The sequence below is a fragment of the Suillus discolor genome (assembly GCF_016758755.1).
Source record: "Suillus discolor strain FC423 chromosome Unknown F5147scaffold_50, whole genome shotgun sequence".
Lineage (NCBI taxonomy): Eukaryota > Fungi > Basidiomycota > Agaricomycetes > Boletales > Suillaceae > Suillus > Suillus discolor.
The window spans coordinates 5,942-33,369 of record NW_024541297.1 but is presented as its reverse complement, the minus strand read 5'-3'; the positions used below and the strand labels follow the sequence as shown (position 1 = coordinate 33,369).

Here is a 27,428-nt window from a genome sequence, read left to right as displayed (position 1 = left end):
AGAACTCAGTATTGACAAAACGTGTACCTAGCAGGTAAGAGTACTACGTCGCATCAGCGTCTGTATATGAATAGCTAAGGTATGGGTACTCACGTCTCAGTCTCTGGGAACAGAACTGAGACGCTCATCTGCGTGCGCGCTAGACTTTATACTGTAAGTGATTCCTTATCGGACATATTAGAATGAAACATTGATACTGTGCAGCCGTCGGCCCCGACATCACATCCTCCTCGTGCCTGCCTTTTCTCCCCTTGCGCTCGCATCATCTACTCATCACGGCGTGCCTTGCCCTCGGTTTCATCGGCGTCGTTCTCGGAGCATTCGGTCGACGACACTCCCCCTCGAGCGCAAGCTAGTCCCATGTGGGCTCTAAGCTTTTGCAAACGGGGTCGTGGCACTGCCTTCGTGAAGGCGTCGGCTATGTTATCGTCTGTGGGGCAGTAGTGGAGCTTGAACATCCCGTCCTTGACGTGTGAACGGACGAAGTGGTACCGGAGGTCGATATGCTTGGTGCGTGACTGAAACTTTCCGTTCGACGCGAGTGCTATAGCGGCTTGATTGTCGCAGAGGATGGGGATGGGCTGCATAGGAGCTTTGTAGAGCTCTTCGATGAGAAGTCGGAGGTACAGGAGCTCGCGGACAATGCTGGTGAGTGCAATGTATTCGGCTTCGGCTGTGGACAAAGCGATTATAGGTTGCTTACGAGCACTCCAGGCCATGGCTCCCCTGTGGAGGAACACAATGTAGCCCGACATCGAATGTCTATGGGCTTGGGAGGCCCAATCCGCATCAATGAAAGCTTCAAGCCCTCCTTCTGTTTGGCCCAACGTCAATTCGAAGGTGTCTGTACCTTTTAGGTAGCGCAGTGCGCGCTTGGCTGCCTCCCAGTGGGGTCTGCCTGGGCTGCGCATAAACTGGGACAAGCACGACACGGCGAACACAATATCTGGGCGAGTGCTGGTTGCGGCATACATCAAGGAGCCGATGGCCCTCTGGTAAGGTACGTCGCGCATATCCTGCAGCTCTGCGTGTGTCGAAGGGGACTGGTCTGACGAGAGGCTGACTCCAGGTTCTATTGGGGTCTGGACGTTCTTGGCGTTGGCCAAATGGAAGCGCTCGACGAGAGTCGCCACATACACTTTCTGCGACAGCGTTATTGTACGTGCTCTCCTGTCTCTCGTTACCTTCAAACCTAACAACCAGTTTAGCTCTCCCAGGTCCGTAATTTCGAAGAACTGCTGGAGCTGGGACTTGAATTGGACGATGTGGGAGATGTGGTTCGCCATGATGGCCATGTTGTCGACGGATACGGTAATGACAATGTGCTCCTTCGGCGTGCGCTTGAAGTAGACTGCCTGGTCCACTCTCGAACGGCTGAAACCCAGGTCAGCGAATACTCCCGCTAGCTCCTCCGCCCACTCAAAACCGGCTTGCTTGAGTCCAGGTAGGCTTCTCTTAAGCTTCAACACCTTTCCCTCCTGCCCGGCCTTCAGGTACCCAGGCGGCGGCCTCATGTAGATCTCCTCTTGGATGCTGGCATAGAGGTACGCACTTTTTATGTCCACCTGATGAATCTCCCAGTCCTTCTGAGCCGCCATCGTCAGTACTGTGCGTATGGTGGTCATATTTGTGGTGGGCGCAAACGTCTCAAAGTAGTCAATGCTGTAGCGCTGGTGCTGGCCGTTGGCGACTAGGCGAGCTCGCAACTTGAGCTTCTCTCCGTCCGGTCCACACTTCGTGGTGAGGACGAAGTGGCAGGGAATTATGTTGGCGCCTCGAGGTGCGTCTACAATTTCCCACGTACCTAGCTTCTCAAGCTGACCAATTTCATAATCCAGCGCCTCTTGCCACTCTACTCCATCCGGACTGTTTAACACCTGCTTGAGAGTAGGTTCTGGCTCTGCAGCGGCCAATGCAAGGTGGATATGTCCTTCTTCGTCTAGAAGATCTAACTCTGACGCCTCCAACAGGGAATCTAAAGCTAGGGACGCGGTCTCCCCCTCATTGAGGGCCGCATAATATCCTGGAGGGGGTCTGGTGCGGGTGGTTCTTGGTGCTGGTGGGGTTGTGGGGTGTTGAGATGGGGTTCTGGCTGGGGTTGGAGGTGGCGGGATGGACTGGACGACAGGTGCGTTATTAGTATTGCTGCTATTATATTCGTCGTACTGCATGACGTCTGGCTCCCCCTTGTTCAGCCCATCCTCGGCCACCGTTACCTCCCTTGGTCCAAAGGTAATGTTCCTCTCCACAGACACTCTGCGCTTACCCGGCCAGTAGATTCTGTAGCCCTTGCTCTCCGCATCCACTCCAATGAAAAGGGCTTCCTCCGCCCTAGGCTCGAGTTTGCCTGCATCCTGCAGGTGGACATAGACCTTCGCGCCGAATTCGTGCGCTTGGGCGAGGCTTGGCTTGGCCTTTTGGACGAGCTCAAATGGGGTGGTACCAGGAGTCGCTCTAGACGGTAAGCGGTTCTTTAACCAGGTGGCATAGTTGACAGCCTCTGCCCACAGAAACTTAGGCATGTCCTTGGCGATGAGCATGGCCCTAGCGTGTTCTACCAGGGTCCTGTTCAGTCGCTCAGCGACCCCGTTTTGCTGCAGTGAGTCGTGGACAGTCAACTGGCGCTCGATACCCTGCTGACGCAGGTACTGGTCGAACTCGGCAGACAGGTACTCTCCCCCTCGGTCCGAACGGACCTTGCGTAGGCGCGCTCCTGGGGTCTGGTGTCCTAGCCACGCCTCGTAGGCTTTGAAAGCGGTAAGTGCTTCACTTTTGAGCTTGAGGAAGTGGAACTTGGTCTGATGACTATAGTCGTCAGTGAAACTGATATAATAGAGGCTCCCGCTGATGCTAGGAGTCTGGGCTGGTCCCCACAAGTCCGTGTGGACAAGGTCGCCGTAGGTGAGTGCGTGGCTCTTACTTTCGTCGGGAAAAGGCTGACGTGCTGACTTTGCCTTTGTGCATGCATCGCAGAACTCGGGCTTCGAGCTGTGGTCCAGCTCGAGGCCCGTAATCAGACCCTTTTTGACGGCTTCTGCTGCTGCAGGCTGGGATACATGTCCCAGCACCTTATGAAGCTCCCCAACGGTAAGCTTGCCTTGGGCTACGTTCGCATGATGCTGACGTGCCTTCGCTACTGCCACACTGTACAGGCCTTCCACCTGCGGGATTTCGGCGATGACGCGCCGGTTGGGTCCTTGCGAGAGGACCTTGCACATCCGTCCTTCGAAGAGGACAGCCATCCCAGCGGCAGTGATCCGATTGGTGGAAATGAGTGTGAAGGCCATGGAAGGTGCGTACAGTGCGTTTCTCAGCGTCACCTTCGTGCGCTTCTCACCAAGGGGCAACTCTAGCTCGACATCTCCTCGACCAACGGCACTCAGACTGGAGCCGTCGGCGGTGCGGATCTCCTGGGGGGGTATGGAGGTGAAGTTGGTGAACTTCGTCCGGTCTGGACAGAAGTGGGAGGTGGCGCCGGAATCGATGATGGCGCCATGTCTATCGGCAGGGACCTTCAGGTCCTTGGCTATGCTTGCCAAGTCGGACGACACGAACACGTACTGGTCCTGGGATCCGGACTCTGCAGCTGAGTTCGCCGTCTCTTTCTGCCCTCTTTCACCCTTCTTCCTCTGCTGATTCGGGCCTTGGCCCTCTTTCCCTCCGCCAGGTCTCCAGCAGTCTGTTTTGTAGTGACCTTTACGGTCGCAGTTATAGCAGGTAACGTCTGCATTCGCCTTGCTCGACGTAGCTGACCTTTTTCCCTTTTCTCTAGACTCTCTCGCACCAAGTGCGGTCCCTGCACTCCCCTTCTTAGTGGGGCGCTTCTCGGTGAGCTGTCAATGCTCATACTCCTCCGTAACGATACTGATTAGTTCATAGGAGGACAAGGGGGTCTTTGTGATTTTGGCGGCCGCATTAATGGAGGACAGGAGAGGGCGATAGGATTCAGGGAGCGAGCCGAGAATGATGGCGTTGTTACGCACTCAAATAGATCTGTTAGGCGGAGCCCTAAGAGGGGCGTCGTCCACTAACGTTCGTGACGTAACCGGAAGGATCCGGTATGGCAAGTGAGACTGGCGACGACGAGTCGGCAGCGATCACAGTACGCGCGTGTCACGTGACTTCGTAGACGGATGTCGTGAGAAGTCACTCAAAGTAAGGACAGTCTTGTCCGAACGATGAGGTCGATCAAGGTAGACTTAGTCGCGATGAGCGACTAAGAAAAGATACTAGAGACTGAAGCTGAGGGGGCTTCAGAGGGAAGTATGTTCCAGGGAAGATTGAGTAGATTCAAGTTAGGGAATCTAGTACAGTGTGACCGACTACTTATACTAAGTGGAGAGGGTTAAGGGCAAGGCTACCGCACAGTAGGTAAGGGTAAAGGGGAAGCGAGAATGGTATAGGTGCGCTGGCATCAGAGCCGGATTAGTGGTGGATGGTCGAATGTGGAATGAGACCGAGAAACATTGGAACGGACCAACGGTAAGAATACAACGTGCGGGAATCCGCAGTCAGGGGAAACAGAAAGAGGAAAGCCACATTGGTGGCACGAGTCAGACCGAGTCATAGGTGCGGGACCACATTGGTGGTCGAATCAAAGGAGGAACGTGCGTGCACGTGCATAGAGGCGGGCGATGCGAGGGACAGGAACGGTCCCGAGGATCCGGTCAACGGAAAGGCGGTAAAGGAGGACGAGCCGGTAGATGGTGAGGGCGAGGATGAAGGGAAAATGATAGGGGGGCCACGTGACCGATGTTACTTGTAACAGGCGTGGAAGTCCGTATCGAGGATCCCCGCACCCATGCCCGCGAGCAGCTCGCGCAAGCGCAGCATCTCGGCGAAGTGGGCTTTGATGTCAGCTCCCTCGTCGCACCTTGTCTCCTGCAAGCGCTGCCGTAAATCGATCTGGACGAGCTCGGTCTTGTCTTCGTGGATCTGGCAGATCTCCTCCCAGACCTCTGAGGCAGACTCGAACTTTTGGACGCGCAGCAACAGTCGGTCGGTAATTGTACTGAAGATTTGCTGCTTAACAAGTGTGTTCTTTTGATCGTACTCATCCATTTTCTTATCGCGCTCATCTATCTCCTTCTGGGAGGGAATCGAACCATCCGGTTTCTCCGGTACTCCCGAATCCTTGCCAATGAGGTAGGGTAATGGTTCGACGGCACGACCATCAGCATATCGCATCAAACCTCGGGCACTTATCGCCGTCAACGTTCTCTCCTTGTAGGTAATCCAATTCGTGCCATCTTCAGCAAGTTTTGGGACGTTGAACAGCGAGGACGTAGTGCCGGGGAGCGTATTATCGACGGTCATGTCAGGGCTCATAACCTCTGGAGAAGGTACACGCGCGGATAGAATCTAGCAGGTAAGAGTAGTCTCAGTCTCTGGGAACAGAACTCAGTATTGACAAAATGTGTACCTAGCAGGTAAGAGTACTATATCGCATCAGTGTCTGTATACGAATAGCTAAGGTATGGGTACTCACGTCTCAGTCTCTGGGAACAGAACTGAGACGCTCATCTGCATGCGCGCTAGACTTTATACTGTAAGTGATTCCTTATCGGACATATTAGAATGAAACATTGATACTGTGCAGCCGTCGGCCCCAATGTCACATCCTCCTCGTGCCTGCCTTTTCTCCCCTTGCGCTCACATCATCTACTTGTCACAGCATGCCTTGCCCTCGGTTTCATCGGCGTCGTTCTCGGAGCATTCGGTCGACGACAGACAGGTGTGCCAGTAACTGCCATGTTGGACGGTGAGTTACCCAGCTGTGATGCCTCAGTCATATTGAATGGACTGAAATATGATGCAAGTCATCATGATTGCTCGGTTGCATGCCATGTATCAGGGATCTAGAAAGATGCTTATGTTCCTTGTTATTATCTCCCTGGCTGTAAATATCGCCCGCGGAGTGATCTTGGCAATAGCACTCAAGGAGATTCTAGTAGGCAAGTTTTAGTTGTTAAATCGAAGAACATGCCTCATTTAATTGATGTCAGAGGAGTTGATGTTCTCTGGCACGTATATGTGCCTTCGAGGATTTGAAGGGGACGTCATCCTTCTGAACTCAATTTTTTGGATGCTCTACACTGTTTGGGAGGTCCTCGCACTGTGTCTTTCAGTCTGGATTACTGTGAAACACTTCCATTACCTGCGACAACTCGGCCCATCGACAGGATCGACCATTGGGGACTATTTCAGAGTGCTGATACAATCTCACGTGCTTTATTTTGCAAGGTAAGCTTTTAATGTAGATGAGTTATCTTTTTCTGCTCAAGTTCCGCACATGCTAGCTTTATGTATGTCTCTTGCTTCCAATTTTCTGTGCTCTCTCCAGAAATCTTGGTGCGCCGACCTGTCGCCAAACATCTGCGTGTAGCCACTGCTCATCATTTCTGTAGAATTCAGATTCTAGTATTGCAATTCAGATACTCAGTGGTGCTCTTCCAATTTTATTGGTCGTGCAGATGTTTGTGCTGGGACCACGCCTTATCCTTAGCGTTCGAGAGTATCATGCAAAACTTACAGTTGACTCTGACGCAGAAACTAGCATGAATTCGATTGTCTTCCAGGAACGTGTACATATATCAACTAGCAGTATTGTGTAGGGACATGCTTGTCGAGTGGTCTGTAGGGAGAAATCTGGTGGAGGATCCCTCGTGGTATTCATTCAAAATATGGTGTTTCGAAGTATATTTGACCCGGTTTAGAGGTCAAACCGCACCACTACTGGAATGGAGTAGCTACTCACCAATGCTTGCACCAAGTAACGGGAAGCTCAAATCAGGGTTTGCGGAGACGGGGTTAGCAAGAAAGCAGGGCCAGGAAGGGTGCAGAGTTGGCAGGAGAGCAGAGCTAGAGTCAGCTTGAGGCGGTGTGTCAGAAGGCCTCAAGCGTACTACTATCAAAGTCAAAGTACTAATGAGGCATCAGCCATGATATTCTGTTGGAGACCCTGCTAAGCACGACAATCAGAGTAAAGCAACAAACGAGATACAGACATGCAACATACACACACTCATTGGCATGTCTCGCATATGGGCTGTTGCAACGACCAATAAGGAAAATAACTTGTGAGTGCCGGTGACCGATATCGATGACATTCCAGGTATCGACACGAGGTGTATTGATGGCGGGATTCTTGTCTTTGAAGCACAGGTTATGGATAACTTCCGCGTGACAGATAAAGTACTTCCAACCCTGCACTAAAGGTAACTTCCATGATGGATGAAAAGCAGGGTTGATTACGGGCCCAGAATAGATGCCAGGCTAGATAGATACGAATCCTGGAAGACGCACATTAGTTCGACAACACGAACGAAAGTATGTTATCATCGCCGATTTTGTTAGCATTGTTTTTGGAATGGGGTAAACAACTTACAGCTGGCCAAAACCAGACGCCCTAAATAAGCCGCCTCCAATGCAAATGACAATTTTTCTGGGCCGTTCGATATTGGAATGCGCAGATCCGAGCCAGCGCAGGTGCATATCAATGAGCTTCGTCGGATATTGTGCGACGAACTTCACGCGCAGGTCAATTCTTGTCTTCCATAACCGATGCAAAAAGAGGGAGTGGTGCAGATGCAGTGAGTAATACCAGTTCCGGGACGGCTTTTCAGCCTGTTGCTTGCAGTCTGCAGAGCTGTAAGCACAATTCTTTGGTTCATTTTTTGACTCCGCAAATGCCAGCGCCGCGGGCCTTGATTCAAGCTTACTGTAACGTTGGCCTCACCGAGAGTCGATACATGGAGTCCCCACCTCTTTCGTATTATGTTTGCGCGAATGCAAGACCCCGCCTCTTTTGTATTATGTTTGGTGCGCGAACGCAACCCCATGTATTATTGATTTATGGTGCCCAGTATTATGTGCGTCTTCAGCCTCCTGCCTCAAAACGGTCAGTTCTTCTCTGGACTATGGGCATAAACAGCAGTGCTTTTGATGCCTTTAATGAACACAGTCGGCGACCAACGTACTTCAGCAAACAAGTCTCCATGTTCCTGTGACCACAGTGAAGTTGGTCCTGCCAGGTGTTACGGCTACCTATCCTATCACTACTCTATTTCGTTGCCCCCGACTGTCTATTCGGTTCGTCGATCAAGCTGTGATTCACGATTTGTTACAAATTGTTGTCTCACAAAGCACCGCAATGAGCCTGTACAATCAGAAATTAGCTTCCTGGCGGTGCAATTTTCCCCGTCGAATCGCCGATGATGTCGTATAGCTATTCAACATGGTGCGCTCTGTATTGTACTGTTTGAGTTCCGCAGAATGACGCTTGCTCCATAAGAGTAATTGGAGGGCTGTTGCGCCTCGAACTCTGGAATAGGATTTGACTGCGGGTAATATATTCAGCCTGCCCATTCGCTCACACCCATTCCTCGAACATGACCTTCATCTCAAATGATCCCAGTTGGTGGCCGACAATCGATTTGAGTATTTTTGGGAGCTATATGCAAGGTCTGTCGGCGCCCCAAGATGTCTAGATCTAACGTTGACTTGGGGTTTTGCAGTTGCCGCCGGTGTCGTGGTGGTATACGATTGGGGTGAGCAGGGCAGTATTCGAAAATCGCTGATATTCTCATGATATTTCCAGTCTTAACACTCGGACAAGAGGTACGTCAATGTCATCGCCGGAGCAGCCAACTCGCTAATAATGGTGTCATAGATTGAACTCATCTGGGTGAGTGGCAAGAGTCCCGTATCAGAAGAAAACAAGAGCATGCAATGAATTCGTGACAGAGACAACGATGGTCTCTCATGACTGTGCTGTATTTGATTGTTCGTACCTCACGCTGTGCTTTAGCATGGCGGGCAACTTGTGCTGACTCCAAAATGTTCTAGATACGCTATATTGGAATACCATTTTCTGTGTATGTGTCGAGACCAACAACTTTTGCACTGTGGTAATAGCTTATCTCTGACAACTAGTGTCCGTATTCTAGGTATGTCTCATGCGCTGTATTTCATTTTTCAGACTGACGAAACACAGAGAGTATGCCATCGGTATCGCTGACAGATGCAGTGAGTATTCTGCAACCATCTCATCCCCATCCAATCAATACGCTCATATGTAGGGGTGAGTGACATTCCAACCATTGAGCTCGGCTCAACATAATGACTCAATAGGTGTAAGTTGGAGTCATTGACACTAGTGCGAGGGTGTTCGCTAATTGGGAGTTTTAGGTGGTATCGCGTACTACGCAATAAATGGCACAACTATGGCCTTGACTACCATGTTGGGCGGTGAGTGACCCAGGTGCAATACCTCTGTGATATTGACCTGACTGACACACGATGCAAGTGATCATGATTACTCGGTTGCATGCCATGTATCAGGGATCTAGAATGATGCTTTCCTTCCTTGTTATTATCTTCCTGGCTGTGAACATCGCCTGCGGAGTAATCGCGGCAATAGGACTCAACGACACTGCAGTGGGTAAGCTTTACTTGTTGCCTTGACGAACACAGCTCATTGGACAAACACCAGAGGAGTTCATACTCTCTGGCACGTATATGTGCCATTATGAATATGACGGGGTCGTCGAGCTTATGCTTTCAATGGTATGGATGCTCAACACTGTTTGGGAGGTCCTCGCACTGTGTCTTTCAGTTTGGATTGCTGTGAAACACTTCCGTGAGCTGCGACGACTCGGCCCATCGACAGGATCGACCATCGGGGACTGTTTCAGAGTGCTGATACAATCACACGTTCTTTATTTTGCAAGGTGAGCTTGTAATGTGAACGCGGTTATATTTTGTTGCTCAAGTTCCACACATGTTAGCTTTTTTAGTGTCTCTTGCCTCCAGCTTGCTACTGATCTCTCCTCAGAATTTTGGGTGCGCTGACCTGTTGCCAATATCTGCGTGCAACCACTGCTCATCGTTTCTGTAGGGTTCAAATTCTATTGGAGTTATGATAGTTGAAGGAGCTTTTGACATTTCATCGGTTGCGCAGATGTTCATGCTGGGACCACGCCTCATCCTGAGCGTTCGAGAATACCACGCCAAACTTGTGGCATACTCCGACGCAGACACTAGCATGAATTCGATTGTCTTCCAGGAGCATGTACATGTATCGACTAGCAGTACTGTATAGGGAAATGCTTGCCGAGTGGTCCGCAGGGAGAAGAAATTTGATCGAGGATCCGTTGTGATAATTATGTATATTTGAAAGGTCTAGGCAAAGCTATTTCTTGTTGTATCACTACTAGAACGAAGTATCCGCGCTTGAACCAAGTGTTAAGGGGAAATTATCCGGAACGTCTAGCAATCAATCTGGTCCTTTGTTGAGATACAACGAGAATCACTTGACCACTGATTCTGCGCGTTGGTGTTCCACTGTCTGGACATTTAGATACTGCGAATCGTGAAGCCAGATGGCTGATAACTCATTAGTACTCAGATGCGATTTCCTCCATCCGATGGGTCGAGGAGAATGAAAGGAATGAATTGCGTAAACTCATGGTTTGATTGCACGTCTTTCTTGCGAATGAGCATGACAAGGATATGGGTCCGAGAAAATCAGGGCTTCAAGTCGGAAGGCACCAAGCGCACCTGCAAAAGTATCAGTGAGACGCCAATCATGAAATCTGGCAAACATACTTTGATCAGACTAGCTTCACCCTGCAAATCTAAATCATGCGTCAGATGTATATTAGGGCCCTTGCAATGATCTGTTTCCATCCTGCCGAGCAGCACGACTGTAAGAGTAAAACACCGAGTGAGACGCATATGTAAATAACACACCCGTTGATATTAATCACAGTCGCCCTGGTGCGAAGGAATGATTATTTGAAAGTATACACTTTGCTTCAACAGGTCGTTGCGTGCTCGCGCAGGTAGTACATGAGCGGAGTGTCTGGATCTGAGCCAGACAGCTGATAGACTAGAAATCTACATATGCGAAAATTACCGTCTGTCAGCTGTTTGAACACAAAGACTGAAAGCAGAAGATGTGCGCACGATCTATGGAAGCTGAGATGGCTTGTGACGGAATGGCTCTGTCGCATCTACTGCGTCATCATCCATCTGGGCTATTCGAGTGGGGCGCGATGCGATTATTCTATGGACCCAGGAAAGTAGAAGTGGCATGTCCGAACTCAGACAGCTGATAATCCGAGAATTCGACTTATTCATGAATGCCCTGGATTATCATCTGAGCATGATGCACGAAGAACGAAAAATAATAACCAAGAACTGACCATGATCGCAGACTCGTGCATTGGGCATGTGTGGCCTGTCAAAGTTCTACTAGTAGCATGTCCGTCAGCGTGAGATCTTAAATAAGATTATGATATACGTACGCAAGACAATTCAGAGTGGCATTGGAGTAGCGTGTCGAAGCCTAGGCAGCTGTATTTCAAGAGTAATAAACGTAAACGAAAGCAACTTATCATCTTTCTGAGCAAAAAGAATGATCACGATTCATAAAAGCCAGATGGCCAATGACACCATGTCATTGAAGAGGTTATTACACCACGGGGTCACCTGAACAAACAACCAGACTGGCAGAGAGTGAAGGACCTGGAAAGGCAAGGTAGTACGTCTGTGATCAGATGATCAGGTAGTTGACAGAAAAAAACTCACTATGAGATGTCCGAGCACAAAGGAAGATAGGAAAGGGAGACCTTCAGAGCGGTAGTGGAATGTTGTTGAGCGTGAGGAAGAATGTGTCTGGAGGATCTGTCACAGGAGCAACACTTTAGTCTCATATATATACTCAAGTACTATGTAGGCAGACCAAATACGATAGTCATTCATTCTAGCTTCGATGGCATAGTGCCTGTCCGTCGAGCTTCACGCGCAGGTCGATTCTCATCTTCCATGACCAGTGAGGCCTTGAGGCAACAAGAGAGTGTGTGAGTTCTGTTGAACGGCATATTGCTTGCAGAAAGTAAGTACTGTAAGCACCTCATCCCATTACAGCAGCTGGCTTGGTTCATTTTTTGACTCCGCAAATTAAACGCCGAAGGGAGCGCCGCGGGCTTTGATTAAATTTAGACAGGCTTCGCTTCAACCTTATGTTTGGTGTGCGAAATGGCGAATGCGAACACTTGACGGTATTATTCATTCATTGTGAGCCTTGATTAATTGATTCATCGCCGTGCTTGGGTGTTGCCACAGGTAAGTATATCATAGATTCATCATGATGTATCCGCCACTGATCTGCCCCAACACAGGATGAACCTACACTGGAATTCCGGAGCTAAGACTGCCACTGCAACAGTCGAGCTTCTCGGACGCCAGAATATCAACATCAAAACCCATGGGAAACACCTGACAATATCTGTGCATTTGAAGCGCTCGGAGAAAAAAGGGCGGATATACGGTGCAGCAACATTTTTATGGCAAGTCTTCTAGGTTATGGCGATTGCATCATCCAGGCTGAGGCTTTCCATTCGAAGATGGAGAATAGAGTGGTTACATGCGCTTCATCGCGTGAAGATGCGATCCTATCTGCATGTTGCGACATGTGACTACTTCGGATTTGTATGGTGAGCACCTTGTGAAGGTGGAATAAGGATTCTGAACCAATGGTGTATTTGTACAATGACTATGCATGTACAAGCATCCGACTACGATGCGAGTTTCGTAGCCTGCCCATGAATTTGCTGAGCATGAAGGTCAGACAATGGTGTTCTTGGTTTATCTCATGAATCTCGCGTTTAGCTCGCAACCTTTACCGGCTCCTGCGCAAGTCGGCACTGCAAAACATCCCTGAAATACAATGGCCATTGACCGAGGCTGTATAATCAGAAATCGGGCTTTTTTGCCTGTTACCGGATCCTTGTCTCCCATGTGCGATTTCTCTTTCGACCTAGTATGTATGGCGTCTTATATTTAACAGGTATCAACGACACAGCATGAGTTATGATGTATCCGCAAGTGCAATGCATTACCGTCGCATCAAGCGCACGATCGGATCCACTGAATAGAGTGCGCTATTCTTTGACTTTTGCCGTACTGCAAAACATGACCTTGTTACAAAAAGCAATCAGCGGAGCTGACAGCAAGTCTCGAGCTTGGCCCGCGAAGCTAAGAGAACACACATGCTCATTGCGATCACATCACGGTTAGATCGATGGCCACATGGTTTCATACCGAACACCTCGAAAATGGCATTGGAAATGAGTGTGCGATATCACTAACCACTGAAATTTTTCTGGCGTCCGAGTAGTCGCATGCGTAATACTGGTTTGTAAATCAAATTCTGCTTTGATTATCCAGGGCTTCTTTTTGTTTGATTTCGAACTGTTTCACCCGATCAAGGGTCTTGAGGCAGGATCAAATACATATCTCCATTATATTGATTCTGGCGAGAGAAACGCTGAACGGTGGTATATTTAGCACGAACGCTGTCGTTATACACCACTTACCTTCCCCACTCACTCACACCCATCTCTCGAACATGACCTACGTCTCAAATGATCCCAGTTACTGGCCATATATCGATGCAAGTATTTATTTCAGCTATTGGAACGGTTTGTCGCATCATGATGTCTTAGATCTAGCATTGACATGCAGTTTCGCAGTTGCCGCGGGTGTCGTGATGGTATACGATTGGGGTGAGCAGGACAGTGTTCTAAAATCGCTGATATTCCCATGATATTTCCAGTGTTAACGCTCGGACAAGAGGTACGTCGATATTATCGCCGGAGCAGCGATATCACTCAGAATGGTATCATAGATTGAACTCATCTGGGTGAGTGACAAGAGTCCCGTATCAGAAGAAAACAAGAGCATGCAATGAATTCGCAACAGAGACAACGATGGTCTCTCATGACTGTGCTGTATTTGATTGTTTGTACTCATGTTGTGCTTTAGCGTGGTGGGCAACTTGTGCTGACTCCAAAACGTTCTAGATACGCTATATTGGAATACCGTATTCTGTGTATGTGTCGAGATCAACAACTTTGTATTGTGCTAATAGCTCATCTCTGACAACTAGTGTCAGTGTTCTGGGTATGTCTCATATGCGCTGTATTCCATTTTCCTGACCGGCGGGACACAGAAATTATGCCATCGGTATCGCTGACAGATGCAGTAAGTATTCTGCAACCATCTCATTCCCATCCAATCAACGCACTCATATGTAGGGGTGAGTGAGAATACAAGCATTGAACTTGGCTCAACATAATGACTCAATAGGTGTAAGTTGGAGTCTTTGATACTAGTGCAAGGGCGTTCACTAATTGGAAGTTTTAGGCGCTACCATTTACTCCGCCGTAGGTGGGACAAATGTGGCCTTGACTGCTATGTTGAGCGGTAAGTGACCCAGGTGCAATACCTCTGTGATATTGACCTGACTGACACACGATGCAAGTCATCATGATTGCTCGGTTGCATGCCATGTATCAGGGATCTAGAAAGATGCTTATCTTCCTTGCTATTATCTTCCTGGCTGTAAACATCGCCTGCGGAGTAATCGCGGCAATAGGACACAACGATGCTATACTTGGTAAGCTTTACTTGTTGACTTGAAGAACACGGCTCATTGGCCAAACACCAGAGGAGTTCATACTCTCTGGCATATATATGTGCGGTGACGTACAACGGGGAGACGACCAGCTTTATATTTCGATCATTTGGATGCTCAACACTGTTTGGGAGGTCCTCGCATTGTGCCTTTCAGTCTGGGTTGTTGTAAAACACTTCCGTGAGCTGCGACGACTCGGCCCATCGACAGGATCGACCATCGGGGACTGTTTCAGAGTGCTGATACAATCTCACATTCTTTATTTTGCAAGGTGAGCTTATAATGTGAATGCGGTTATATTTTTCCGCTCAAGTTCGGCACATGTTAGCGTTGTTAGTGTCTCTTGCCTCCAGCTTGCTGTTCTCTCTCCAGAAATCTCGGTGCGCTGACCTGTTGCTGATATCTGCGTGCAACCACTGCTCATCATTTCTGTAGAATTCACATTCTATCAGAGCTCGGATACTCGGAGGTGCTCGTCAAATTTTATCGGTCGTGCAGATGTTTGTACTGGGACCTCGTCTCATTCTGAGCGTTCGAGAATACCATGCCAAACTCGTGGCATACTCTGACGCAGAAATTAGTATGAATTCGATTCTTTTCCAGGAGCATGTACATGTATCAACTAGCAGTACTGTATAGGCAAATGCTTGCCGAGTGAGTGGTCAGCAGGGAGGAGACATTTGGTGGAGGATCCGTTGTGGTATTTATCCAACATGTGGTGTTTCAAAGTATATTTCAAAGGTCCAGGCAATCCTATTTATTGTTGTATCACTACTGGAACGAAACACCCGCGCCTGGGCTAAGTGGTAAGGTGAAATTATCCGGAATGACTAGCAACCAAACTGATCTATGATAACCGATGTTAAAATACAACGATGATCAGTAAAAGTGCCTTGGCAGCTGATTCTGCGCGCAATTTCCTGATGGAGCGTCTAGCAACCAAGCTGGTCATCGATAGCCAATGTTAAAATACAACGGGAATCAGTGAAAGTGCCTTGACAGCTGATTCTGATTTTGCGCGTTGGTGGTCCATTGCCTGGACATAGATACTGCGAATCGTGAAGTCAGATGGCTGATAACTCATCAGTGCTGAGATGCATTTTTTTCCATCCGACGTGCTACGGAGAATGAAATGAATGAATCGCGTAGACTCATGGCTTGAGTGTACGTCTCTCTCGCGAATGAGGATGACAAGGATATGGGGTCTGCTGAGTGATGAGTGAAGCATAAGAAAATCGAAGGTTCCAAGCATACCTATCAAACTACTGATGAGGCATCGAGTGCGATACTCTACTGGAACCCTCGCTGAGCACGACTATCAAAGTAAAGCACCGAACAAGATACAGACATGGCTTACAGTAAGCAAATGATCACTTGGTGCCGGTGAATGATAGAATGTGGGAAACAGGGAAAACCGGTGATATATTTATATATGGCACGTACGCAGGATGAGGAAAATAAAGTTCCGGAGAACAGCTATTCCTGCAGGTACTATCGATGGAGACGCGAGGTGTATCGATGGTGGGATTAGGATACGGGTTCGATTATGGACAACCCGCGTGATGAATCGATGAAGCCCCTAACTAAATAGAAGCACAACCTAAAATAGATGCCAGGCTAGATAAGGCATGGATGATGATACGAATCCTGGAAAACGCACATTAGGACGAACCAAAACCGATATCGGGAATTAGATCACCGATTTTGTTATTCCGTTTTTTATTTATCTAGATCGATCGAATTGAAATTTGACCTTGAAATATACACCAATAACGCTAGTAGCTAGAGTAGAGGTGATGTGTCCAAGTTTGGACAGCTGATACTAGCCTAAATTGAGTCAATTCTGAGCGACGCGATATTACAAAGTTTGGCTTTGAACCTACATAATTGGCTCAAGACGTGCCTGAGAAACCATTAGAGTGACCGATGTAGTTTCGGAATCAATTCGTTGCTGATGGCCCTTCTCCACCCTGTCTACCTTCGATGGCGCATGCAGGTCACGCCTTTTCTCTTGAATGACTAAGGGTCGTGCATAAGAGCGGGCCAGACGCATGCCGACCCAATATCATCTATTGGGAGGCAGAGAAGTTGTAACGAATCGTGCGTGTGAAAGTATGCACTATATGGCTGATTGACATCTGTTCAAGCATGATTGAACCACATCAGTAAATTCACACATTGCTTGAACTTCCTTTTTTGCAACTTGCTGCCGGGTAATTCCAAAAAAGGAGCGGAAAAGTCATTCATAAGAACAGTGACACCAACTTGCCATCAACTTGCCACAAGGCAATTTAAGTCGAAAAAGTAGATGCCTCCTCTTGACTTCGACTTTTTTCAAACTTTTTGTTGGCTTTTTTGGCACTTATTTGTAAAATAGCCCACATTGCAAGTAGTGCAAGTTGGGGCTACTTATTTCACACTTGTTTCGACAAAAATGACAAAATATTGCATTCAAGGATAATTACATGATAGGACTACTAAGTACTAGTGGGGAAACAATACAACTACTTGTGGCAGTGGCGACTAGATGCAGAAACGAACTCAAAGAATGGGGAGCCAGCAGCAGCAAATTTTGAAGAGGGTGAAAGGCAGGATGCGAGGAATGAAAGGCGGCATACAAGGCAGATGGCACATGAGGCAAGCGGCAGACTGCAATGAAGCAGACACTATTAATAAAAGGAAGTAAAACAAATGAAAAAAACTTACTTGGAGGTATGCGAAAGGACAGGCGAAGTTTGGACACTGAGGCAAGCGGACATTATTAGTCAAGGGAAATTTAAAAAAATGAAAAAAAACTTACTTGGAGGTACATGAAAGGATGGGCGAAGTTTCAGATGCTGAGGCAAGCAGACATAATTAGTAAAAGAAAATACAACAAATAAATAAAAACTTACTTGGAGGCCATGCGAAAGGACGGGCGAAGTTTCAGACACAGACATTTTTAGTAAAATGGAAAAAAAACAAATAAAAAAACTTACTGGGAGGTGTGCGAAAGGGTGTGAGACCATGAGAGTGAAGTTTCAGACACTGAGGTATGGAGGTATGTGAGATGATGCATGGAAGTTAGATTGAGAGTCAGACAAGGTTGAACGTTAACGTTGAGAGTGAACTTCGTGTGAAAAACTGACGTGGTTCAAATATGACACGTGACGCGTGATGGTTCACAGCGCTCATTTTTGACAAATCCTGAAACTGCATGCGCCCATCTTTGTCATACTGACTTTAGCTTCATGCAGATTGAAGGAATCGGTTTGTATAGTTTGGGTTTGGGTACTGTACGTGCATCTATCAATTGTTCTTTCAATTTTTGCTAGCTGCAGCCCTCCACACACCCCCCGGCACATCTCTCGCATCCTCCCAATCCAACCATGCCCAACTGCACCCTCCAGCACCCATACCTGGCGCCCTCCAGCACCCTCCTTGTTCGAGTTCGAGCCACGCTGATCCAAGTCGTTGCCACCGCTCGCAGGAAGTGAGTGTGTCGATCCTCGTTTGAGCAAGACCCATGCTGATCTAAGTTGTTTCCTGCTGTTCACAGTTCGTGAGTCTGTCGATCCCCCTTCGAGCAAGACCCATGCTGATCCAAGTCGTTTCCTGCCGTTCGCAGTTCATGAGTCTGTCGATCCCCCTTCGAGCTCAAGCCATGCTGATCCAAGTCATTTCCCGCTGTTCACAGTTCGTGAGTCTGTCGATCTCGTTATTGTGTTGCTACTACTGATATACATTGTACCTACACCCATATGTCTAGTACATAAATACATGGGTCACGAGCTACTACCTGCCGCGGGTTACATACCAAGTTGAACTACTTATTTACTTGCTGTACTTATTTCTGTTTCGAATACTTGAACTGACTTTTTTGATCTTATGCTACTTTTCGGCACTTGTGTGTCATACACTTCCTTTTTTGACTTGTGAAAACAAACAGCCAAGTGAATAAAGGTGAATAAGTGTCAATAAGTTAAAAATAAGTTTTAATTTTTGAAAAAAGGTCTGCCAAGAAATGTGTGAATTTACTGATGCATATTTAGCATGATAGTTTGAAAAAGATAAATTTGGAGCTCAAGTCGAAAGGCATCGAGCACACCTGGGAAGTATCAGTAAGGTGTCCACCATGATATTCTGACATACATACTTTGATCAGATCGTCCTGGCTCTATCATGTGCCCAAGCAAAGCAAAAGAAGAAGCAATCTGAGTGAGTTATGAAACCACAGATTGATTCGTTAGATCAACCCCCACGAACCTAAGGTCGAATGTATACAGTAGTAGGGTGTTGATTATCTGGAGATAAGATCATGAGGTTGAACCAACTGAAAGCCGACCACCGTGAGCAAGTCATGTCGTCGACAACGACTCAATTCTTTGGTTCATTTTTTGACTCTGCAAATGCTGAAGGTGGGCCTGCGGGCTTTAAATTTAAGCTTAACGTTGGCCGCACCGAACACCCGCCTCTTTCTTATTATGTTTGGTGCGCGAATGCAAACCCATGTATTATTGATTTATTAGCGGTTCTCAAAGTTGACTTCGTAGAATTTTGGAAGGTCAGAAATTTGCGCGTTGCTGGTAGTATTGAAGCTCCGACGCTGACAAACAAACCCTAAGCTTTCAAGCTGTACCATCTGCTATAGCGTTCTGCAGCTCCATCAATATGCCCTGTGAATCAGATCGAAAGAAGCTGCTTCGCAGCCTCAAACAAACCAGAAATGACCTTACCATCGCGTGATATATGGAACTAATCGAGTTTATGATAGATCAGCTACTAGATGAAGACGACGATGAAGACGATGATAAGGAATCTGACGATGCTGTCGATGGCCATAGTGGCTCGGATATTAGTATACGGTCCACATCACCAACATGGCCAACGTCCCCAGTGTCCCCCACATCGTCGATCGCATCTGCCTTGTCAAACAACTCTCTGACGTCACTCTCCACAGCGTACTCCGAATTCCTATCGCACGATATCCCAGATATGTGCGAACGAGTCTTTACTCAGTTTGCCGATGCAATCACTGCACTGCATGACGAGGTAGAGAAATGTCGAGTCCTTGATGTCCGTCCGTCTCTAAGTCGCGCGCCTCAGCTACACTTGCTGGAGGAGTGGGCTCTATTCTCACCTGAAAAATTCTGTCGCAAACTCCGTGTTGATGCGGACGTGTTTGATGAACTTACGAAGTTGATTCAAGGACATGCCATCTTCTACAACAATTCGAATAACCCCCAGCTCCCTGTCCCAATACAGCTCACCATTTTTCTCAACGGCGCTGGCCATTATGGCAATGCCACAACCACTGAAGACATCTCTGACTGGGCTGGAGTGTCCGTGGGGACCGTCTACAACTGCTACAAACAGGTGATGATCGCAATCCTTCAACTTCATGACCGGGCCATTCATTTTGATCCGCTTGATCACAAGGATCAAATTGAGCGAGAGCGGGCGAAAACTTACATCAAAAGTAAGACGTGTCATGAATGGCGTGGAGGCTTTCTTTCTGTAGATGGGACTCCGTCCCCCTTACACGAGAAGCCAGGTTGGCATGGGGAGGGTTTCTTCAACAAGAACTCAGACTATTCTCTAACAGCGCAGGTAAGTGTCGGTTCGATGTGCAGCATGGTGACTTACCATCAAAAAGGTTGTTATATTCCCTCATAATCTTCGTATCGTGGACTACGTCATTGGCGTACCTGGAAGTCTCCACGACTCAAACGTATTTGCGCGGACAAGAGTTTCCCGGGATCCCGAGTCGTTTTTCGGTGCAGGAGAGTGGCTGTGGGCGGATTCGGCGTACGCTGCGCGAACCTGGTGTGTGCCGCCGTATAAACGGCCAGTGGGAGGGAGTTTGACGCTGGACCAAAAGACGTTCAACTATAACCTATCAACAGTGAGTATGAATGGCAATATACATTCATAGTACTTACCCAATGTCTAGGTCCGTGTTCATTCAGAGCATTTTTTCGGCTCTATCAAGGGCCAGTTCCAATCACTGTGGGAGCTTCGCATCCCAATCCAAAGTCAGAAGGACCTCGACTATGCAAACATGTGGATCCGTTCGTGCTTTGTTCTGCACAATCTAATCGTTGAAATCAAAGAAAAAACACACCATGAAGACACGAACGTCTGTTTCTATCAGCAAACTCGGAGGTTGAGGCAGGCTGATGGTGACGCAGGAGAGGATGATCAGCAAGGGGGTGGTGCAGTAGGTGATCAGACTTACATTGGAACTGCAGGGCAGGATTTTCGCAACGTGTTAAAGGTGCGGTTGCTTTCCTCATTGGAGCGAATCGCAACACATTAAAGATGTGTTTGTCAAGTAGAAGTTCTTCGTCCTCTTTAGTACCCAACGAGGGAAATTTGCGCTTGAGCTCAAAGCGCTTATCCCAAACCTGTAGTGTTTGCTGTGTGTAGTCACGCTTGAGATCGAGTACAAAATGGCATGCATTTCCGAGTCCTAAAAACGAGTCGCATGATGACACAGTACAGACCTACTTCAGTTTTGATCAGAACCACGCTCCATAGCAATACGACGAATCCGAGCCTCCTCCTCTTCTCGACGTGCACGAGATAGCTCAAGCTCGAGTCTTGCAAACTCGATTTGTTGAGTCATCCTCTCCTGCTGGTGGAGATGGTCTTGTTCCGCAAGATGCATCACATGCTCCCACTCATCACGAGCACTGTGGGCCTTGAGATCACGAGCCCAAATGTCGCCCTGAAGTTTCATACGTTTGTAGCTTTCGTGCTCGACACAACCCTCACGTTTGCTCTCAAGGTGCTTCATTAGAGAGTCTGCCGTTTGGGACATTTTTTCTGCAGCAGCAGAGGTCTGGTCAAGAGCACTGCCGCCAGGGCGTTTGCGTGATGAAGAGGGGGGACAACTAAACTGAGGTGATGCACTTCGAGTAGGTGGACAAGACTGTTTTGTAGCAAGAGAAGGTGAACTTTCACGACTTCCCTTAAGCGGGCTGACACGGAGAGACCACAGTGCTCGGCTGGCACCAATATCCGAGTCTTCTGAGTCGATAGGCGTAGACTGATAGCTAGGTGAAGATTCCCTAAAATCAGAAAAAACAGACAATGGATTATCGGGGGCACTGCGATTGGGTACTGGCGAGCGCTCAGGAGAGTTCAACGATACCACTCCAAGTGCGTCAGAAGTTGAGATGGGAGGGAGCTGAGATCGTTGGAACCAGTGTGGCAATGGAGGCAGTGAGAATGAGTCAGGTGTGTTGCTAGGACCACGGTCCAAAGGTACAAGTGATGATGATGCTGATGATTGTGATTCTATGTGGGGGGGCTGGTCGACTATCATTTCATCTGCCACATCGACAATGGCACCATCGTCCACACTGCGAGTATCGACCTCGACTATGTCTCTATCATCATCTGTGCAAGCATCGTCGTCAACTGTAGCCGGTGGTTGTGGGTGCTTGGAAATATTGAAATGTTCCAATGCAGCAGACGCAAAATCTTGCCCTGCGTCCGCAGTAGAGAAGGCATGATTGAAGGCTGGATTTGTCCGCCACCAGCCATGAAGCTCAGGCCACCAGGGAAATTTTTCGAGCTTTGTATCTGACGGAGACATGGTTCAGACAGGCGCAGATCAACAGCAGCTGAAACTTACTGATCAAAGACTTGATCTTTGGATCTTCTTGCAGCTCCGCATATGTCTTTCCTGCTCCCGACTGTTTGAGGTCCTTGTTAAATTCGTTGTATTTTTTCCTCAGTCTGAGACATCTGATCAGTGATTCCAGTGGGAAGATGGATGACGCAGGAACTAGATACTTACGTGCCGAAACAGGTTGAAACTGGTTTTATGAATGCCTTGGGGTCCTCCTTGAAGAGTCGTTGAACCTCCAGATCCTCGTCGTTCGAAAATACAGCTTGTGCAACCTGTGAATACACAACATCTCTCGAAGTACCACTCTGCTTCTTCTTCCGACCTTGCTCCTTGGCATCCTTTACAGAATCAGAGAAAAGCTTGATGTGTGCGTCTTCATTTTCCTTGCACCAGGCAAGTAGGCGTTCAGTACGAGCACTACGGACCCCCTCCCAATGGATAGTACACTTCTTTGAGGTGTCCGTACCAGCAGATGTATTGGTTCGACCTCTTTGATTGGATCGTGACATGATCCAGGATATTCCTACTGACAGCGATTAAGAATCAGATTAAAGCTTTAGCAGCGTCGACACCAGCAGCAATGATGTTGAGCACACTGGCAGGGCAGGTCGGAGTTCAAAACCTGCCGTATCGGCAGCATCCGAATTCACCATGATTTTTTTCAAGGTTCGACTTTGAGAACCGCTATTGTGCCCAGTATCATCCAGTGCGTCTTTGGCAGCCTCCTACCTCAAAACGGTCAGTTCTTCTTTGGACTATGGGCATAACCAGCAGTGCTTTTGGTGCCTTCACTGAACATAGCCGACGACCAACGTACTTCAGTAAACAAGTCTCTGTGCGCCTGCGACCACGGCGAAATTGGCCCTGCCCGGTGTCACGGCCACCTATCTTATCACCACTCTATTTCCTCGCTCCCCGACTGTCTATTCGGTGCATCTGATTCACGATTCACTGTTACAAACTGTTTGTTTGCAAAGTACCGCGACCATCTTGTACTTATAACAACAACACATCCCACAACCATCAAGGCACTTCCAAACTTCGACCCTCGTTTCCATTTCTCCGCTGATACTCAAGCCTTAATTTGTCGCCGTAATTCGGTGTTGCCACAGGTAACTATATCATAACTTTCATGTATTTACTATCATTCCCTGTAATGTGTAACATTTTCATAAAATCTTTTCTAGCCCCTCGACCACATCACTTTTTCTTTCGAAAATTTTACCTATCATAGATTTATATCTCTTCTACATGGATCTGATTTTTACTGATTTTTAGAATAATGTAGTGCAATGTTGGAGCAAGTCCGAGAAAACTCAGGGTCACCCTCCAATCTGCACAATTTTGGTCACAGCCTGTCACGCCTCGGCATAGTAGCGGCACAATCAACTTTCACTCTCAGAAGTCTTCCATGTGTCGGATTGCATTGGAAAGGCTCGAAAACGCAGATACTATTATTGACTGAGAGTATCTATTAAATACTAACAATACTAATTACTCTGAATGTAGTATTGGTGCCCTCCTGCATACACATCCTCAGTCCACACCATGCTGCCAACTCGAAAATCTGTATTGCCGTGACTCGCTGGTGCAAAATAAGGGTGCCGAGTATGTGGAGATTCGAGAGTGAGGCTGAAGTGCAGGAATGTGTTGCCTTCCTGCGGCGTGAGAGAATGATACAACCAGAAGGTAGATGCCGTGTGTGCCGAGGAGGAGATTGAATTATTTGTGCACCCCCCCTGTCTGGTGTCACGTTTTCAGACTTGTCGTTGATTACACCACTGTAGCACCTCAGTGCGGGAGAGTAACTATTATCGAATTGGTTTTATGACATCCCAAGAAGGTGCCCTTTGTGTCCCAGGTAAATTTTTATGAGTACCTGTGCAGGATCTTTGGGATCTGGGTGATTTGTGTTGGACAAAGGTTGCAAATTGCCACAATTTCGTCTCTTGCAACTGCAACATTCAAGAATATTTTATTCTACTTGTGTGAAACATCATTTATAGGTATTCTGCATATGCCTGAATTTTTTCGAAGCCAGTTGAGCATGATGTTGAATTGTTATAACATTTTGCAAATTAGGAACCATGGACATATTACAGGGAATGATAGTAACACTGGATGGCACTGATCTGTGCCAACACAGGATGGAGCTACATGGGAACGACGGGTCTCACACTTACAAGATAGAAGTTTACTGAAACACGATGCCATCGAGATGAGCCTGTACAATCAGAAATCAGGTTTCTGGTGCATGGCTGGTGTATTGTCTCCCTTGTGAAAATTCCAACATATATCAATCACGAATCAAAATGTATCTGGCAGTACAATATATCACCATGACATCAAGTGCATGATGCATTGAACATAGTGAGCTTTACATCGGATTTGCTGTATGCTTACCATCTCTCTGTTCATCATTCTGATATGATCATGATAGCCCAATGATTCGAGCGTACCAGGCGACAGATGAGGTGAGATATATTTGGCCCACTCTGTCACGGTTTATTGTCTGAGTTCCGCAGAGTGACCCTTGTTCCATAAGAGTAATTAAAGGGCTGTTGAGCCTCGGGCTCAGCCAGCGATGCCGAAGAGTGTGTAAATACTCGTTTCTCATTTCTCGCATATCACACTTCGACCTGTGTTAGATCGATGACTACATGATTTCATAGGAAACTCTTCAATTTTTGCAATCTCAAAGCAAACACGTGCAAAAAATCGTGTTGGAAATAAGTTGTTGACATCACGAACGACTGGAACTTTCCTGGTGTTGAAGTATTCCCGTGCGTAATAGTGATTTGGAAATCAAAATCTACTTTGATTACCGGCTTTTTGTTTGATTTCACACCCTTTCACCTGATCAAGGGTCTTGAGGTGAAATCAAATTTCCATCTCCATCACGCTGATTGTGGCGATACAAGGGCTGAACGCTGGTATATCTAGCACGAATGCTATCGTTATACACCACTGACATCCCCCACTCACTCACTCATCCCTCGAACATGACTTACGTCTCAAATGATCCCAGTTGGTGGCCATATATCAGTTCAAATATTTCTGTTGCCTATTGGACAAGTTCGTCGTATTAGGATGTCCAGACATCAGCAAAAACATTGCTGGCTATATAGTACTATATAGTTGGGATAGACTGTGTAGCTCTGTTGTTACCTGCCCTGTATATAGAACATGAGGTAACTATATTGTGCTATATAGCGCTATGTAGAATCAGGTAGCCCTAACAAGCGCTACAGTAGTAGCCTGTATTTCGTAGGACTACCTACTACAGGGAACTACCAGCAGCTACATAGAGGAATAGAGTAGCACACAAAATAGCACGAAAAAAAATTGAATTCAGATACATAACACAGCGCTATCGACAGATTCTACTAATGCCTTGCACGATCCTCTGCGCCCTCTTCACATCTATGAGCCTCAACTCCTGTTAGCCTCTGCACCCTCCTCCTCAAGTTGGTACTCGTGAATCGCATCATCAAAAGCCTTGTCACCAATCCGGGATGCAGCCGACAGCAGAGTGAGGGCTTCGACACCTGCATGCGAACTTAAAAGCACAGATGTTAGGTTGGCACTTGCGAAAATATAGTGCGACATACCGAACCCTGTGATGCTACCGTCTTGCAGTAGCTCGGATTTATAGAGCCCTGTCAATGTCCAGTCCTATTATCCAACAGTCAGGACTCAAAAGCTCATGCAGGCCACTGTGCTACGTACCTTGAAGGCAAATGCTGAACCATTTTTCAAAGATTCTGCCAGGTCTTGGTTTTGCCCTATCACATCCCTCGAAAGACTTGGCTGGAACCCAAAAAATGAGCTCGTAAGTGAGCGCATCTTCATTTTGAGTTCACCGCGCACATGTGATGTGCGCCGCAAGAGCTTCATAATATATAAATTAATCAGACCAGTCATGTACTAAGAACGGAGGACTTACGATTTTGACCACTGGAAGTGTTAATTTGACGTTGGCACCTTTGATTTCGCATGCATCGCGCCAGGCCTCTTTCGCTAACCTCGTCTTTCGGGACCAGATACTAGCTTGCGAAATTCCGCAGGCGTCGGTCGTGGTATGGTGCGATGGCCGTCACTGGCAGCTGATTCATTACCCTGATGTTGCATCCTGTATTAGTGAAATGTTACCTTCACTTTTGCACTTTATGAGGGCGTGTCTGGTAGTACTCACCAGCGATGTTACCATTTCGTGAGGGTGTGTCTGGTAGTAACCAGTTTCAGTGTCGGGACCTGAAAAAATGTCAAGCAGATGCTACATAGAGGACAAGCAAAATGCAAGTAAGTCATGTCAATATTAATAGTGGTTGCAAGAAGCAAGCGAAACATGTTGAAAATTGAACGTCGAAAAGTTCAACCATGGGAACCGATGGCATGCGTCTTGATTAGTAATCATTGGACTTTGAAGTTTTTGAATTCTCATAATGCGGTGGACACTGGACACTGGATGTGGAGTCGACTTATGGCCTGGCGCGCATTCCTACTGTCAACAGTTGGGACCATGATTAGCTTGTGTTTGTGTGACTCAAAAAGCGACCGTAGCGCATTGTTTGAAATATAGTGGTTCAGCAACCGTTGGGCATGGATGGTGCGTTTGCATTTGTGTGAACACGGCCGTTAATCTGACTTGATTCCAAAAGGATACTGTGCTGCGCAAGTTTGTGTCGTCTTCACGCTGACAAGTCAAGCTATGAATGTGTTATTCCCTGCTGGACCTGCTAAACCACCCGCCCACCTTGCTTATGTGGAATGGTTTACATCTTTCCAGCAACCCATGGCATGATGAGCTGTACAAAATTTGCCGTTTGATGCGTCATGGAGAGCGTCTCGGACATCCGCAGGGGCGTTCATCTTTTTCCAAATTTCGGCGCAGTAAGCACCTTGTGAATGGACGGGTAGTACCGTTCTGGAGCTCTGTTCCAGCTTCTTTGTAAACTTGTTCAGTGAGCGACACGCTTATTTAACTATTGTCTGATGAGTATAAGCAATTTTGAGAATTTTCGTAAGGAGGTTTTCCCTGATGACTACTACAAGCTATATAGTACTATGTAATACAAGTGTGCGCTACAGGATCAAGTATTTACTAGTTCGACTCGAAGCACCTCCTGTAGCTTTATATAGCCTGACTGTCAGCTACATAGCTGATGTAGAACTATATAGTGGCCTGCTTGCCTACATTTTACTACAGCGGCTATATAGCACTATGTAGCTGTCACCAGGGCTCCCAAGATTTCGAGTTTTTCCTGATGCCCCCATGCCTTGCAACAGTTCATCAAAGTTTTCCGCTGACCAGTGGCGCGGCTCTTT

The 27,428-nt window shown here is 47.5% G+C and overlaps 6 protein-coding genes across 6 annotated transcripts; 5 read left to right on the top strand and 1 right to left on the bottom strand.

The window, feature by feature from the left end:
* Positions 1-5,998: 5,998 nt before the first annotated feature.
* On the top strand, positions 5,999-6,614 carry F5147DRAFT_776556 (uncharacterized protein; the record flags this gene model as incomplete). The annotated part of the gene is made up of 3 exons (XM_041441869.1): positions 5,999-6,243; positions 6,300-6,351; positions 6,408-6,614. 3 exons carry the CDS (start codon positions 5,999-6,001, stop codon positions 6,612-6,614), a joined length of 504 nt encoding a protein of 167 aa, XP_041289881.1.
* Positions 6,615-7,151: 537 nt separating this feature from the next.
* Positions 7,152-8,143, top strand: F5147DRAFT_310139 (uncharacterized protein). Its single transcript, XM_041429156.1, has 2 exons — positions 7,152-7,592; positions 7,696-8,143. The coding sequence occupies exons 1-2, from the start codon at positions 7,427-7,429 to the stop codon at positions 8,007-8,009; spliced, it is 480 nt and encodes a 159-aa protein (XP_041289880.1). The 5' UTR covers positions 7,152-7,426; the 3' UTR covers positions 8,010-8,143.
* Position 8,144: 1 nt separating this feature from the next.
* On the top strand, positions 8,145-10,255 carry F5147DRAFT_310140 (uncharacterized protein). The gene is made up of 14 exons (XM_041429157.1): positions 8,145-8,239; positions 8,294-8,463; positions 8,517-8,549; positions 8,600-8,619; positions 8,672-8,686; positions 8,746-8,784; positions 8,848-8,876; positions 8,935-8,948; positions 8,996-9,031; positions 9,190-9,249; positions 9,308-9,442; positions 9,494-9,731; positions 9,789-9,843; positions 9,899-10,255. The coding sequence occupies exons 2-14, from the start codon at positions 8,391-8,393 to the stop codon at positions 10,100-10,102; spliced, it is 951 nt and encodes a 316-aa protein (XP_041289879.1). The 5' UTR covers positions 8,145-8,239; positions 8,294-8,390; the 3' UTR covers positions 10,103-10,255.
* A 3,159-nt stretch (positions 10,256-13,414) lies between these two features.
* F5147DRAFT_655202 (uncharacterized protein) lies at positions 13,415-15,450 on the top strand (the record flags this gene model as incomplete). The annotated part of the gene is made up of 15 exons (XM_041433951.1): positions 13,415-13,487; positions 13,539-13,571; positions 13,622-13,641; positions 13,694-13,708; positions 13,831-13,897; positions 13,961-14,049; positions 14,103-14,104; positions 14,155-14,156; positions 14,236-14,271; positions 14,330-14,464; positions 14,516-14,753; positions 14,796-14,862; positions 14,918-15,091; positions 15,224-15,288; positions 15,366-15,450. 15 exons carry the CDS (start codon positions 13,415-13,417, stop codon positions 15,448-15,450), a joined length of 1,101 nt encoding a protein of 366 aa, XP_041289878.1.
* Positions 15,451-17,850: 2,400 nt separating this feature from the next.
* On the top strand, positions 17,851-18,286 carry F5147DRAFT_655201 (uncharacterized protein; the record flags this gene model as incomplete). Its single annotated transcript, XM_041433950.1, has 3 exons — positions 17,851-17,954; positions 18,001-18,161; positions 18,231-18,286. 3 exons carry the CDS (start codon positions 17,851-17,853, stop codon positions 18,284-18,286), a joined length of 321 nt encoding a protein of 106 aa, XP_041289877.1.
* A 7,246-nt stretch (positions 18,287-25,532) lies between these two features.
* Positions 25,533-26,624, bottom strand: F5147DRAFT_655200 (uncharacterized protein; the record flags this gene model as incomplete). Its single annotated transcript, XM_041433949.1, has 7 exons — positions 25,533-25,648; positions 25,712-25,775; positions 25,830-25,991; positions 26,047-26,084; positions 26,126-26,219; positions 26,296-26,354; positions 26,606-26,624. The coding sequence occupies 7 exons, from the start codon at positions 26,622-26,624 to the stop codon at positions 25,533-25,535; spliced, it is 552 nt and encodes a 183-aa protein (XP_041289876.1).
* Between the last annotated feature and the right edge of the window lie 804 nt (positions 26,625-27,428).

What these genes read in the sequence shown, in the direction of transcription:
- F5147DRAFT_310139 (XM_041429156.1), top strand. Translation starts at nt 7,427, where the DNA reads ATGCAAATGACAATTTTTCTGGGCCGTTCGATATTGGAATGCGCAGAT. An exon ending in GAGGGAGTGGTGCAGATGCA is followed by an intron (nt 7,593 to 7,695) that starts GTGAGTAATACC and finishes CGCAAATGCCAG; the next exon opens with CGCCGCGGGCCTTGATTCAA.
- F5147DRAFT_310140 (XM_041429157.1), top strand. Translation starts at nt 8,391, where the DNA reads ATGACCTTCATCTCAAATGATCCCAGTTGGTGGCCGACAATCGATTTG. An exon ending in CGTGGTGGTATACGATTGGG is followed by an intron (nt 8,550 to 8,599) that starts GTGAGCAGGGCA and finishes TGATATTTCCAG; the next exon opens with TCTTAACACTCGGACAAGAG. An exon ending in CACGTTCTTTATTTTGCAAG is followed by an intron (nt 9,732 to 9,788) that starts GTGAGCTTGTAA and finishes CACACATGTTAG; the next exon opens with CTTTTTTAGTGTCTCTTGCC.